Here is a 13832-nt window from a genome sequence, read left to right on the forward strand (position 1 = left end):
TAACCTGACGGGGCTGAGTGTGGCGCCATGTCAGCATCAATGATAGGCCTAAGCTAGAACTGCTGAGGAATCAGGGGTGCCTCGACAGTTCATGATCTCATCGCCCTCGCCCAAAGTCATTGTTCGTAGTTTGTGTATTTGTGTGAAACAAGGCAAGAGACTAAAAAGGTCCGTCGTTTGTGTTCTCGCGTAGGCCTTCGAGGCTTTTGTGGAGTCGATAGCAACGGTAAAAGTGGTGGTTTTGCTTTGTTTTGGAATGATCAGTTGTCAATTAAGATCAAAGATATGAATGAAATAATTATTGATACGTACATCCGTGCCATTTCGTCTGATCGTCACTAGCATCTTACATGTATGTATGAAGAACGTCACAGAGCTTTCTGGAGGAGGGTGTTAGATATAGGAGAGGGTCGACCACGCCGAAAGAGGATGGAGAGATTGGAAGGATAAGGTGCGACCTCATGGGAGGGGATAAGGATGAGTGCGGAAGCGGTGACGCACGCATGGGTTCACATGGCACGCACGCGAGAGAGATGGGTCCACATGGCACGCCTGACGCGAGAGAGATGAGTCGGCCGAAAAGGAAGAAGGCTTTTTCATTATCTAGTATACATTCTACATTATATATATATCCTTTGTGTCTAAAGCTATATATGGACAACTTTAGACACAAAGGACTAATCACTATTTTGCACATGCCCCTATCCATAGCTTCGAAATTAACCAGCAGAGTACTAAGCTAACCCCTTCACTATTCGCGAGGTCACAAGAAAAGAAAAAAACCACCTCACCCCTCGGATGCCGGCGGTGATGGCCGGCGTTGACGGCGGCGGTCGATCCCTGGATTGCCGCAGCTTCTGGAAGGCCGGCGCCAGCGAGGGCCCCTCCGTCCCCATCCGCGAGTTCCACGGTTCGTCTCCTCGATCCCCATCCTCCCCTGGTCTCCGCGAAATCCCGACGCCAGTTTCCTCTGCCTGGTCTCAGATGCGCTGGAGACAGGGGACTTCGACCGCGCCCGCGTGCACCCCAAGTTCCTCCACACCAACGCCACCTCCCACAAGTGGGCGTTCGGAGGTTCGCCCCCTTCCCCTTCACCCTTGCCCCCATCCATTCTCTGATTTGGTCTGCTGTGGAGGTGAAATTGCTTAATGCACTTCAGTTTGTTCTAACCAAGGATACCGGGTGACTAGAAGATGAACTGCTTGCTGCTTTTGTTACCATATCTGGCCTGAGGGGAGATGAGATGAATTGCGTGCTGGTTTATCTGAGGTTCTTGGTTGCACTGATAATACTGAAGAACACATGCTATCCGTTCTCACTTCTTTGGTGTTTCCTTTTGGGGAAGAGTATAGTTTGACCACTGAGTAGAACTCAAATGCTTGCTGTTAAAATGTTTGCTGGATTAGATCGTAGAAAAACTAGACGGTGTGGTACTTCTCTTTATGTTTGGTGTTCAAGATACTTCTGCCACCATGTAAAGTATTTGTCTAACAATTTCTCTCTTGTTGTGCAGCTATATCTGAACTTCTTGACAATGCGGTAGATGAGGTTTGTAATATGAGCTAGATTTATTTAGCTTCAACATTGTTTATGCCCTAAAATCGTCTGATCTTGCTGATACAATGTTGCGAATAGATCTGATCAGATGTATGGTTTTCTTGTCCCAGATCTGCAATGGTGCCACATTCATAAAAGTGGATAAAAGCACCAACACGAAAGACAACAGTCCAATGTTAGTTTTTCAAGGTATCCAGATTCAGTACAACACAAGAAAATGAACACAACGTGGAATTGGTTGGGGGTCGAGGGTCGATCCTTAACGTTTCCTATGTAAATTCCTGCTCATCGGTGCTATTCTAACAGACGATGGAGGAGGAATGGATCCTGAAGGGGTGCGCCAGTGCATGAGCCTAGGATTCTCAACCAAAAAGTCAAAGACAACCATTGGCCAGTGTATGTATCATTTCCTTTTGTATTGAAAGATTTAAATAGTTTTTACTAATTTCTCCTGGCTTTCAAATAGATGCATACTTCCGAAGCCTCCACATTTTGATTTTGAAAATTCCACATTTTACTCTGTGGAGAGAGGATGTTACTTCCTCCAGCTTCCAGAAAGACCAAGTTTTGGACACAGATGCTGTCAAAACTTTAAATTTTTTTACTACCAACTTAGTTAATTTACACTGTATACTTGGAAAGCATATGCATTAATTTGTCTCAAGAAGTACTTTCATCATATATAATTTTTCTGGGTTGTTTCTATGCATAGATATTGCAATACTGAATAGAAACTAGTCTTCAAAGTTCCATTTTAAGGCCATGTCAATATGAAAACATCATGCTAACTGGAGGCAGTAATGAGGAAATGGAAAGTTTAAATACATGGGATGATAATGATCTGTTATACCTTTGCATACAATTGGTGTAACTCAATGGGTAAACTGAATGGGAGGTAGAAGTGATAAAATGATCTTTTAATACTTTTGGCATGCTATCTTACTTTAATTATTTCATTCCACATAAGCCTGTGTTGCGTATGATTTTGTGTTATACTGTTGTACATAATGGCGTCCTGTCTGATGGTACCATGTGCGATGCTTGAATCAATTACTCACTAAACCATTTTAAATGCACCTTTTGGTGTTAGCTTATATTGATGGACTGTGGTTGTGGTGTAAGGAACGCAAAAACCTTGTTTATTCAAATTTAAGTGGCACTCAAAACATCTTGATGTCTATTTATCCCTATCGAAAGATGGATTAATTCTTCAATGCCTCTTGGTAACTAGTGGATTTTGGAAACCTTAGAATATTAAAATACTAAGCCGAGCTACAGTTCTTAGGCTCTATTCTTTACAATAATAAGTGGCCTTACCTTGTATCACCAATTTGTAGTCGGTATTACACAACTTAAGCCCTTCATTTCAGGTTTGAAATGTCCATGCAATTTCAAATCTGAAATATTTTCTGAGAAGTTCTAGTTCATATATTATAACAAAAAAAGTCATGCAGTATACAACTGATTTATGTTTTTTGAAAAAAGTAACACTTGCTGTGCCTATTGTTGGCTAAACTCCAACCTTTTGCTACTCTGCAGATGGAAATGGCTTTAAGACAAGCACAATGAGACTCGGTGCTGACGCAATTGTTTTTACTCGTGCAATACGTGAAAGGTAAGTATTATCATTCCAGTTATTATTGATCTTTTTGGAAGAGCTCGTGATTTTTTGTTCAGTCTTTTGTATTTGTTAATGATTGTCACACAATTGTTTTGTCCTGCAGTAAAGTTACCTTGAGTATTGGTTTGCTCTCTTACACTTTCCTGAGGAGAACAATGAAGGATGACATTGTTGTCCCCATGGTATGTCAAGTTGGTCCAGCAGTATTTCTTTGATGCAGCCTTGCCTGTCTATAGCTGACATCTCCCTTCACTGTTCAGCTTGATTTTGAGGTCCAAGATGGCCAAATAGCACCTTTGGTTTATGGTTCACAGGGTGATTGGGATAGTAGCCTAAAGATAATACTTGACTGGTCCCCTTTTTCTTTGAAGGAAGAACTGCTACAGCAGGTGACGTTCATGCCAAACATTATTTAGTCATTCTCCAGTCATAATTTGAAACTAAGTAGTGAATGTTTGCAATGAGTGTATTACACTAGGGTAGTAGCTCTTCTTTTTTAGAAGGATGGAAGAGCCAAAAAATAGTTGATGTTTCGTGGATGAGTGAGCCAACCATTAGCCGTGAAAGGCTCGGGATAAGTCTAACTTGGTTCCTCTACTTCCGCTAACATGTAAAATTGGTCCAATACTCCAATACTTTTTAATTAGCCATGCCAGTGCACATAAAGATTTAGCCTACATATTTTAGGCCTCTATTTTCAGTATCTTTGCCTCTGTATGTTAATGAAGCATGCTTCAGACCTTGGTACGTTATTGCTGTTTAAAGAGAGCACTAAAATTATGTTGGAAAAATAGCATTCTAAATTAATTTAGATATCAAGCAGTTAAGTACATATTGTATTTTGGAAGCTCCAAAGAAAAAAGAAAAAAGAAAAAAGAATCCAGGATCCATTTGAGTCGACTAAGGTTTGTGTTGTATGTTGCTGTATCTTAGCTATGGTTCGTTACCTCTCTGTCTCATCTAGAGCATTATATTTCTAGCTTGGCATACCGGAGCTAAACCCAACACTTCTGTGCCAATCAATGGACCAGCACATTTGGAGTTGTTCCTGTAGCAACATATGCTGTTTATTATTGATTGAATACTTAGAATGAAGCTTATTGGACAGATTTTACCCCTCGCATTATACGTATGCCAGGTATGACTCTCCATTGCCAGGTGTTCAACTTCAATGGAGATATTTTCCTTCTTTCTTCCGGAATGGAGGAACATGATATCTCTATCAGGTCTTGGTTAGATCAGTTTGTGGAGCCTTCTGCTCCTAGTACCTAGGCTGCTTTCTTTTGGTGCCATTTAGCATCCCCCCTCCTTTTGTAAATTTCCCTTTCTGCTGTATATATTTTCCTCTCAATTAATAAAATTCACTGTCGGGGTCTTTCCTGAAGTTTTCAGTTAAATATAATATAGTTTGGTGTTATTTTTCTTATAAGTTCTTTCTTGTCTTATTGTTTTCCAAAGCGGTGTATCTAGAATTATTTTTCTATAGCATGTATCCAGTTGTGAGTGCTTCACTTAGTCATGGTTCTTTTTATCTTTTATGTCAAGTTGATTTATTGTTACAGTTTTCTTAAGCTATCACATAACCATCTGTAAAATGATTAGCTTCTTCCTGGGAAGTGACCGATTTTCTGCATAGTGTATACATATGTATTAATAATTTTTCTTATGTGGATTCAGTTCGAGGATATGGATAGTCATGGAACCAAGGTGGTGATATACAATTTATGGATGAATGACGATGGCCTTTTAGAACTTGACTTTGATGATGATGATGAGGTTAGTTCCTCATGAAATTCTCTTTGGATGCATTTTTTCCTCGAAAATTCAGGAGCGTTGCGTTCCATTTTCATCAAGAGGGAATAGAGAAAAGGAGTCGCCCCCACCCACCCACCCACTCATTTGCGACCCCCACCCAACCACCCACCCATTTGCGACTGTAGGATTACCGAAACATTTGGACTGGTGTCATAAGCATCACAGACCAGAGTTCCAACACCTCCAGACCCCAGCCTATCGTACCCTGATATGGAAATCCAAGTGCACCCTGAAGATTAAGAGCTTTGTTTGCCTCCTTAAGGACAGGCTCAATACCAAAGACATGCTAGAATGACACTGCACTCCTTCTGGGGGGTTTTAACTGTGTGCTCTGCAATCCTGATGCTCATGAGGACAGGGAGCACCTCTTGGGATCATGTAATTTCAGTCTTGGCTACTGGGCCAAGATTGGCATTCATTTCCACCCTCCTATGGAGCTTATGGAAAGCCTTGTAGACCAGGTCAAGAATACAATCAGGAAGCCTTTCGCTTTTGAAGTCTTCTCAGTCTCTGCCTGGGGTATTTACTACTTAGAAGCAAAAGAACACCAGGATCTTTGAAAATATTTTCCCTTGCAGGGCATCTTGGTTTTTCAATTTAAGAATGGACCTCTTCCTTTCTTATGGAATGAAGGATGACCATGCTTCTTCTCTTAGGATATGGCTGGACCAGCTAGATGATCCTTAGGCTCCCTCTCTTGTTCTGCCCCCTCTTGTACATTCTCTCCCCACGTGCACATATTTTTCTCTAATTAAAATATATTTACTGTCAGCCCCCACCCCCCTACAGTTTGAGTTCAAAAGGGAAAAAACTGAACGTGAATAAATAGTTTTATTTTTTATTTGCAAAACATGGTTATTTTCCCCACATTGGCAATTTGTTTTACGATGCTTTTTCTTGTTGCCTAACTTTCAGGACATATTGCTTCGGGATCAAGGTCAAAACAGTGGGGCGTCAACGAAGATTCAAAAAGAAATTATTCAGCAACATATATCTCACAGACTGAGATTCTCATTACGTGTAAGTTTTGTTTCTTTATATTGTTCACTTTTCTCATAAGCCTTACCATATTGTACTAGAAATTCTTGGTTCTCAATATGCAGGCATATAGCTCCATCCTTTACCTCAAGAAGTTTGAGAACTTCCAAATTATACTAAGAGGAAAGCCTGTTGAACAGATAAACATTGCCAATGAGCTGAAGTTTAAGAAAGTAGTTACTTACAAACCTCAAGTTGCCCATGATTCTCAAGTGGTAAGTGCATTTGTGCATCTGCTATTCCTTTTCAGGATATTCTTGTCGTGAACTATCGAGGTACCATCTAGCAGAAGATGAGTTTTTTGCTAGTCTTGATGGCAACCAATTAGATAACTACCCCGCGGAAGATGGCCAGAAGGCATTGCTTGAAGAGCATTAGTGTATAGAAACGGTGGTAGATAGATTGGGATGAGAGAACTAGATGGGTTGAGAAGTAGCAAGTACTGATGAAAGCAACTTATGTGTTGCTTGTTCCAAAAGATCAGAATACATATCTTATATTGTAGTACTAAACTTGACCCCAATATATGGGGCAAAAATGACAAATCTGTCCTCTCTCCGAAAGTTGAGGCAAAACGATGTGTAAAAAACTAAAATTACAACCAAAACCATACTGGCTGTTTTTGATTGTTTGCTGACCGTCGGAGCTTGAAAGTTGAACTGAACTGGCAGTATGGGAAAGGAAAACTGCAAATGCCCTCGCCATACTAGGCTTTGAAGACCACAATAGCCACTCGCTGCTAGAAACAAGATTTAGTAATGCTGAACATCGGTTGGGGCATTACCCCCTGCAACGCAGGCTTACAATCCTTCACCACTAGTCCAGAGGATTGGAGAAACTGAGCCATGCTGCAAAACACATCAAGATAAGAGATCGAGATCACCGCACCAAGAGACAGCCAACTGCTTCCATTGATTGACACACCAACTGCAGAGATCCGAAGAGAGCCAACAGATCTTGCAACACCTACCCTCACAGGCCCTTCGCCGGCGCCTGATCGGACTTCGTCAATGTAGGGAGAGACCCGAGAGACCTTTTCGAACGCGTCATCACCGTCAGCACCTTGTCAATGCCGCTAGGGAAACAAGGACATATACTCCCTCCGTTCCTGAATATAAGTCTTTTTAGAGATTCTAATGTGAACTATATACGGAGCAAAATGAGTGAATCTACGCTCTAAAATATGTCTATATACATCCGTATGTAATCCTTATTGAAATCTCTAAAAAGACTTATATTTAGGAACGGAGGGAGTAAGAACCAAGAGAAATGAAAGGAACGGGTACCCACTCCTCTGGCCACCGACGAGTTCGCCGGACGGGAGGGAGGAGGGGGACCAAGACGGTGGCATGGAGGAGAGCTTGGGTAATGGTTAGGGTTGGGAACAATTTGGGGGAGGGGTCTCATTTCATTAGTTAATAGAGAGTTATCTCTGTCTCAATGCCTTGGTTGGCTGTTCTCAAACATGTTTTAATATCTTATTGCGAAATGGTTCCTTTAATTTTTGTGTGCAAAAAGTATTTTTAATTGCATTTCAATTGGAACCACAGGTGTCAGTGAAGGTAGATATTGGCTTTGCAAAAGAGGCTCCTGTTTTGGGCATTTTTGGGATTAATGTCTACCATAAAAATCGACTAATCATGGTAAGCACTTTTCAGTTCTGACTTATTCGTTCATTTTCCTTTGTTATTGGTATTGTTTTATTATGTGTCATGTTCGTTAGATCACATCTCAGCATTTACAAAGTATGTTGCAGTGTTGCCCCATATGCAATATAGTGATATGTCAATGCAGAAATTTTTATATGTCGAGTATATATATGGATATAGACATTGAAGATGCATCATATATATAACTGTAAAAGATGAGAAGATGGAGTGCTTTTAGCTGCTATTTTTGAAATCTATATGGAAATCACCAAATGGAAGATATGTAGTTTTCTTAATTTTTCATGGCCATCAGGTCATGACAGTAATAGTCTGCGGTACATATTGTCAGGGTGACTCTGGTAACCATGGTCTAGACAACTGTAGTCATTGTAATCCGCAACTGGTTTTGTAGCCCATCTTAAGGACTAATTGAACGCATCCTAGTGTTAGACCGTATCACCAGTCTTTCTTCAACCTTTCTCTTGAAATGTTGATGATCTCCATTATTATATTTAGACCTGTTATGTAAGGAATATCGAGCTGCCAGTAGAAGTTATCAATATTTTGAATGTTCTCCGCTAAAAAAAAACTTTCAGAATGTTATAGTTTCATGATTTATGTTCATCTATGAATATGAGGAGAGGCTTAAATGCACGTTATCATGTTCAGAGTCGGGTTTGGCCATCTAAAAATACAGTTCTAGTGATAAAATTATTGCAATACAATTTGGGCTGGAATTGAGTTCTTGAAAAAAAAGAAAACCCTTTGCAGCCATTCTGGAAGGTCCTTCAAGAAGCATCTAGTAGAGGGAGAAGTGTTATAGGTGAGTTTCATATCTTAGAACTGTCACTTTGCTTAATTTGTTTCTGTTAGGATGACACTTGTCTTGATTTAGGTGTACTTGAGGCAAATTTTATTGAGCCGGCACATGACAAGCAAGACTTTGAGAGGACTCCACTGTTCATTAGGCTGGAAACAAAACTGAAACAAATTATCGTTGATTATTGGTAAGCGCATTCAGACACCATTTTTTGTTTTGTTTTTGCACATCAACTGCTCAATGTAAAGGAAAATAGCATTGTGCTTATGAAGTATATACTACACTATGCATACTTGCACTAGCTTCATATTGTTGAAGAATTTTTGATTGATTTATTCATATGTATCTAACACTTCTGTTTTAAACATTTAAGTTTTTGTAAACAATAACACTGTTTTATCTAAAACTTTGTTCTGTAATGCTCATCAAAGTCAGAGAAGTTTGACACCATGCTTTATAGGATGTCATTTATATACGAATGGCGGCAGTGCTATAGTAAATTGTCTTCACCGATTAATGTTGTGTCGTCAAGTTTAACAAACATTGAACATACAGGTGCAGGTCACTGTAGCTCTTTGTGGCCTCACTTTTTCCCAAGTGGTAAAAAAGAGCCAAGTTTTTCTTGAGGAAAAAAAAGGGCCAAGTAAAAGCCCAGCTTCCATAACCCTTGTAAAAAGATCACTTCTCTCCGTAATAGTCGGTAATAGTACAAGGTAGTTGGGCTGGTCATTGCATAGTGATAACTCTTAATGATCCTATTGATAGAGGTTGAGGTTATGTCTTACATGTTTGTTGTTGCTTCTGAACCTGTGTATTGTTGAAGTTTTTCCTTCTATTAATAGATCACATGCAGTCCTCCTGCATGGTTTGAAAAATGATCGGTATATTACAAGGTAGTCGGGCTGAGCCTGGTAAAATCTGGCAGAGACCTGTTATCTTAGACGTTTTGCAACAATATGATGCCTATCTGGCCAATTTTAAGAACATTGTTTGACTTGGGATACCCATCATGCACCCAATTGTTCTCATTACTTTTCCCATATTGTAAGACAAATGGTTTATTTGCAGGAAAGAAAAGTGTCATCTAATAGGTTACCAGCCAATCGATCCGAAATTGAGATCCCAGTATAAGGCTGCTCTTAAAGATTCGGGCGGCCCTAGTGTGAAGATTCGGCATGAAGCTTCCACTGCTCAGAAGACTGGAGGGCACCTCTCAAATTTGCTCCCACAGACATATGATGATGAAGCAGCTTTTAGACTGACAGCTAACAGGGCAGGTAATAGTAATAGTTGTATGTAGAAATAACTATAATACTGTCAAAGCTATTTCATTTTTTGGTTGGAAAATTGTAAGGGAGACCCCAACATTATTATATTTAGACCCCAACATAAGAGAAGAGGAGGGAGGGGCAACTAGCCCCACAAAAACTTGATACTAAGTACTAGCCACCTAAATTTTCTTTCCTCACTCAGCTCTTTGCTACAGTCCCTCCTCTCAAGCGCTCCGGAAGCTCTCTCTCAGAGCGAGTATAATAGTTCAGGCTTCAGGGTTATGTTTGGTTTTTCATCTCTGATGTTTCAGTTCAGTGTAGATATGTTATCCTGAGATCCTGCCGGTGGAGTTATATTTTAATGTTTTCTTGTTCCTACACCATTGCAATATTTTTCACTAATAGATCGCTGGTTTAGTTAATGGTCTTAAGACTCTGATTATCAAGAAAACAGTCCTCTAGTCCAGAGGGTCATAAACTAGGAATATCTTGCTATCTGGAATTAAGTTTTCTCTTATTTATCAGAACATTATCTCAATGTTATTTGTATAGTTTATTCATAAACAAGTAAATGATGTGTGAAATATTGCGTGCTATTTATAAATAAGTTTTTCCAAACAGAGCATGGTAACTTTTCTGTTTTCTTTCCCTGTTGTATGAGAGTCCAATTAGGTTATTGATTTTTACTTCTATATATAATCCATTCATGTTTTTATTATTTTCATTTGACCAGGTTCTGCTTTGCATTCGTCTGGCCAAGGTAGTATGGACTCAGCAGGCTTGGAAGAGGTTTGCACCCTTAGGCTTTGAACTGAGGCACGTTGTTCTTGTAGGTGTTTTTTCTTTGGACATTCGTTTCATCGCCCGTCACATCTCTTGTGGAAGAGAAAGATTGGTTTCTGATTCCACAATCTTCAGTGATGTTGTTGGTCTTTTGGAATAGCCATTGTCAACATGTTCCGTAAATTCCCATTGGTCCGCCCTTATCTTGGTTTTCACTAGTGTAGTGTCAAAGCCTAATTAAGCACAGTCATTTGGATACTTTTTCGCACTAGGCAAGTATATATACTGCTGCATGATGGAAATATACTTTTAGCTAATAAGTTGTGCTATAACACTTTGTAATCAATAATAACACCCCTCCAAGTGGATGTGAAATGTACTCATATGATCTTTTTTTATCTTGTGTGACATTCAGGATCTGGTAGATATTGGCTCTCTTGGTGTTCTTGATCCCAGTTGCAATGAGAAGTTGAGTGAAGAAAATTTGGTTCTGTTCACAAGGTAAATTTGAATGATTATGGTACACATATGGGGTTAATTGCAGCAGAATGTGTCGTATGTATACAAGCGTGAACAAGCCGAGCGGCGTAGATAGGCTCCACTTCATCTTGATGCAAACTCAAGCCGTGGTCGAGAACCTCAACTCTGTCAAAGCTTGCACTCGGCCTGCGGCCTGTTAAAACTCGGTAACAGGGCACCATACATATGAAGTGTTGAGATATTAGGATTCACGTTGACCTCATTTCACATCCCTTCATTTTTACCGTTCCCACTTCGAATCAATGAGAGAGACTGAGAAGCACATCACCAGCTTCAGCAGCTGTCGCTGAACTGATCAACCAACCTTCCATGAATATGCAATGAAGGAACTCAATCTATCATCATGCTCTTGGACAGACCAAAGAAATGAGAATCCAAGAACACCCCAGGATTTGAAGAAACTGTGCTGCACTCTATTATTGCCATGTCTATTCTGCCCAACCTAGGTCATTGGGTGTTGGCCTAGAGCCCTAGACCCCACTGGCCCACAGCTGCCACTGGAGGTGTCTTTGACATTCTGTACTGCTGCCGTTGCACCTTATAGGCCTCATCGGTTGGGGAAGAAAGTGGAATCAATTTGGAGGGTGATAGAAATAATATGACCCAGAGATGGTTAGGGCGAGGGATGGCGGTCGGCCATACACAGGCACAGTATGAGAGGTGGCTTGGGTTTCATCTTTATGGTTTGGGCATGGGGAGTGTGGAATGACTGAAGGGAAGTTCAGGATTGGGTGGGATGTGTTGTGATGGGAGTGAGGTTAGATCCTCAGGCTTGGGTTGGGGCATCTGAATATGGGTTGCAGGATGATCAAAAGGGCAGTGCTGCAATATAAAAGGTGGAAACTTACAAGCCTTTGCAAGCTAATCGAGGCCGGCTTGCTAATTCAGACAACGAGCCAAGCTCAAGTAGCTTGTCGACTCTGAGCATTTTATGGCCTGCATGATAGATTCAGAATTTGATATGCTGCATGCTCTTTCTCTCTCTCTACTATTGTCCATCTTGCTGCATAGATCATCACTATTTCAATTTGTATTCCCAGTCTAATTTGTGGTATGAGATAAATCATTAGACTGCCTGAGCTCAGGTTTGTGTGACTTAATCAGCCTGTTATATGTGCTCACTTCCAACACTTACCTTGTTATTACAACGTGGCTTAACATTTAATTCAATTAGTAGGACTTGTTAGTGGTGTGTTATTGCGTGAAATCCACATTACCAATTTTTTCTTTGCAAGCTGAACTTAAAACATCCTTTACAGGCGTGAAGATCTTCGGCAACGAGATACACAGTTGAAGCAGACGGTATGCCATAACATTTGAAGCGATTAGTTAGGGAAGGAGATCATATCGTGCCACCTGATGAGATCTAATGATTCTTTGTAGATTGGCGAGCTGGAGCATGAACTAGAGGAAACAAGAAGGAAGTGCTCTCAGCTCGCAGCTGAGCTGCAGTTGCGGAGGAGCCAGCAACAACATTACATGTGAAGGTTATTTTTACTACTTCTGACAGGTATTATAGGAGTATTTTATTGACGCACTGGAAAATTCAAAATATACCTGTGTAGTTATTTAACCACACAGTTATCTGCATACTAAATGGCAACGTTACATGTGAAATCTTAAACTGCTATTACTTGAATAGCCTCCCTTGATCTCATCTTGGTTAAGTGAAGCCCTTAATTCTAGTTGTCAACCCTCATGGCTGGTATCCTGATAAACTGGAATGTACATCTAAAAATGACCAGTAATGCCTGAGGACAGGTTAACTGCTTCATGATTATTTGTGATTTATTTGGACAGATCTGAACTCTTTCATTCATTGTTTGAATTTTTCTGTTGCAGACAGATGTTGTATACAACTATGCTAAAGTATTTATCCTATTAGGACTCCTTGTCTTGGGTGTCAAAATATGTTAAGAGTTTGTATGTTAAGGATCTGGGTCCAGCTGTCATCCATACTTCCATGTTGTGGCCGGCCACTGTTTCACTCGATGGCTTGACCTAGCATCACCTTCTCCACCAAAAAGAGAAAAACAGATGCATTGTATTCGTTATCCGTCTTCGTTTCCACCCCTTGTTGCCCGGTGACTTTCAATGGTGCTAACGACTTTGACTTCGTTGCCCACATGCATGGTCTTCTACCATCTATTTGGATAGTTATTTTTCATAGAGAGACCCTGACATCGGTTTCCATTAACAGGGCCTAAACTATGGGAACCAAACTCCTGGAAATATGTGGTTTCATCAAAGCACAAATACTGAACAGCGATACGGATGGTATGTACGTTTCCGGAACCAATTTTTGCATCTTGAATTCTGTTGGTTTGTTAGGGTAAAAGATTGAAATTTTCGTATGTTCCATCTTTCTTGAGCTGAATGTGTGGATTCTTTGCAGGGTTGCTCTTACGCATACAAATGATCAGCGCGATCGGTATAGTTGCCCTCTTCAAGGGAAATCTTCAGTGTGAAGTTCCTCTGTTTTCTTTTCTTTTCTGTTCTGGTGTGGTACTGGCCGCCACTGTTAGCTATGGTGTGGTGTGGTGGCAGCATGCACAGTTCACTGTAATATATACTGGGTGTTACTATTTCACATCTTTTTACATATCCTGTAGAGTAGAACACTATTGTGTGATAACTACTAGTGGAACAGTGTGTGTGTGTGTGTGTGTGGTTAATTCAGACTGCTGGTTGTGCTTGTTTTGTCCATTCTCAAGATTAATTTTCTCAATTTGGTTGTC

The 13832-nt window shown here is 40.4% G+C and overlaps 1 protein-coding gene across 2 annotated transcripts; it reads left to right on the forward strand.

The window, feature by feature from the left end:
• The first annotated feature begins 683 nt into the window (after window positions 1-683).
• LOC125544220 (protein MICRORCHIDIA 2) lies at window positions 684-13822 on the forward strand. Of its 2 annotated transcripts, XM_048707828.2 has the most exons (21): window positions 686-910; window positions 985-1074; window positions 1514-1548; window positions 1668-1746; window positions 1864-1953; window positions 3097-3172; window positions 3282-3360; window positions 3439-3567; window positions 4856-4954; window positions 5909-6013; window positions 6097-6246; window positions 7582-7674; window positions 8452-8503; window positions 8576-8687; window positions 9569-9777; window positions 10505-10560; window positions 10970-11055; window positions 12354-12396; window positions 12478-12604; window positions 13295-13371; window positions 13490-13822. In XM_048707828.2, exons 1-19 carry the CDS (start codon window positions 799-801, stop codon window positions 12577-12579), a joined length of 1797 nt encoding a protein of 598 aa, XP_048563785.2. In that variant the 5' UTR covers window positions 686-798; the 3' UTR covers window positions 12580-12604; window positions 13295-13371; window positions 13490-13822. The 2 variants fall into 2 exon arrangements, with proteins under 2 accessions (XP_048563809.2, XP_048563785.2); XM_048707852.2 differs by lacking the exons at window positions 12478-12604; window positions 13295-13371; window positions 13490-13822 and having other exon boundaries at window positions 684-910; window positions 10505-10587.
• Window positions 13823-13832: the final 10 nt, after the last annotated feature.

This window comes from Triticum urartu, chromosome 1A (genome assembly GCF_056163025.1).
Source record: "Triticum urartu cultivar PI428250 chromosome 1A, HENAU_Tu73, whole genome shotgun sequence".
NCBI classification, from domain to species: Eukaryota; Viridiplantae; Streptophyta; class Magnoliopsida; order Poales; family Poaceae; genus Triticum; species Triticum urartu.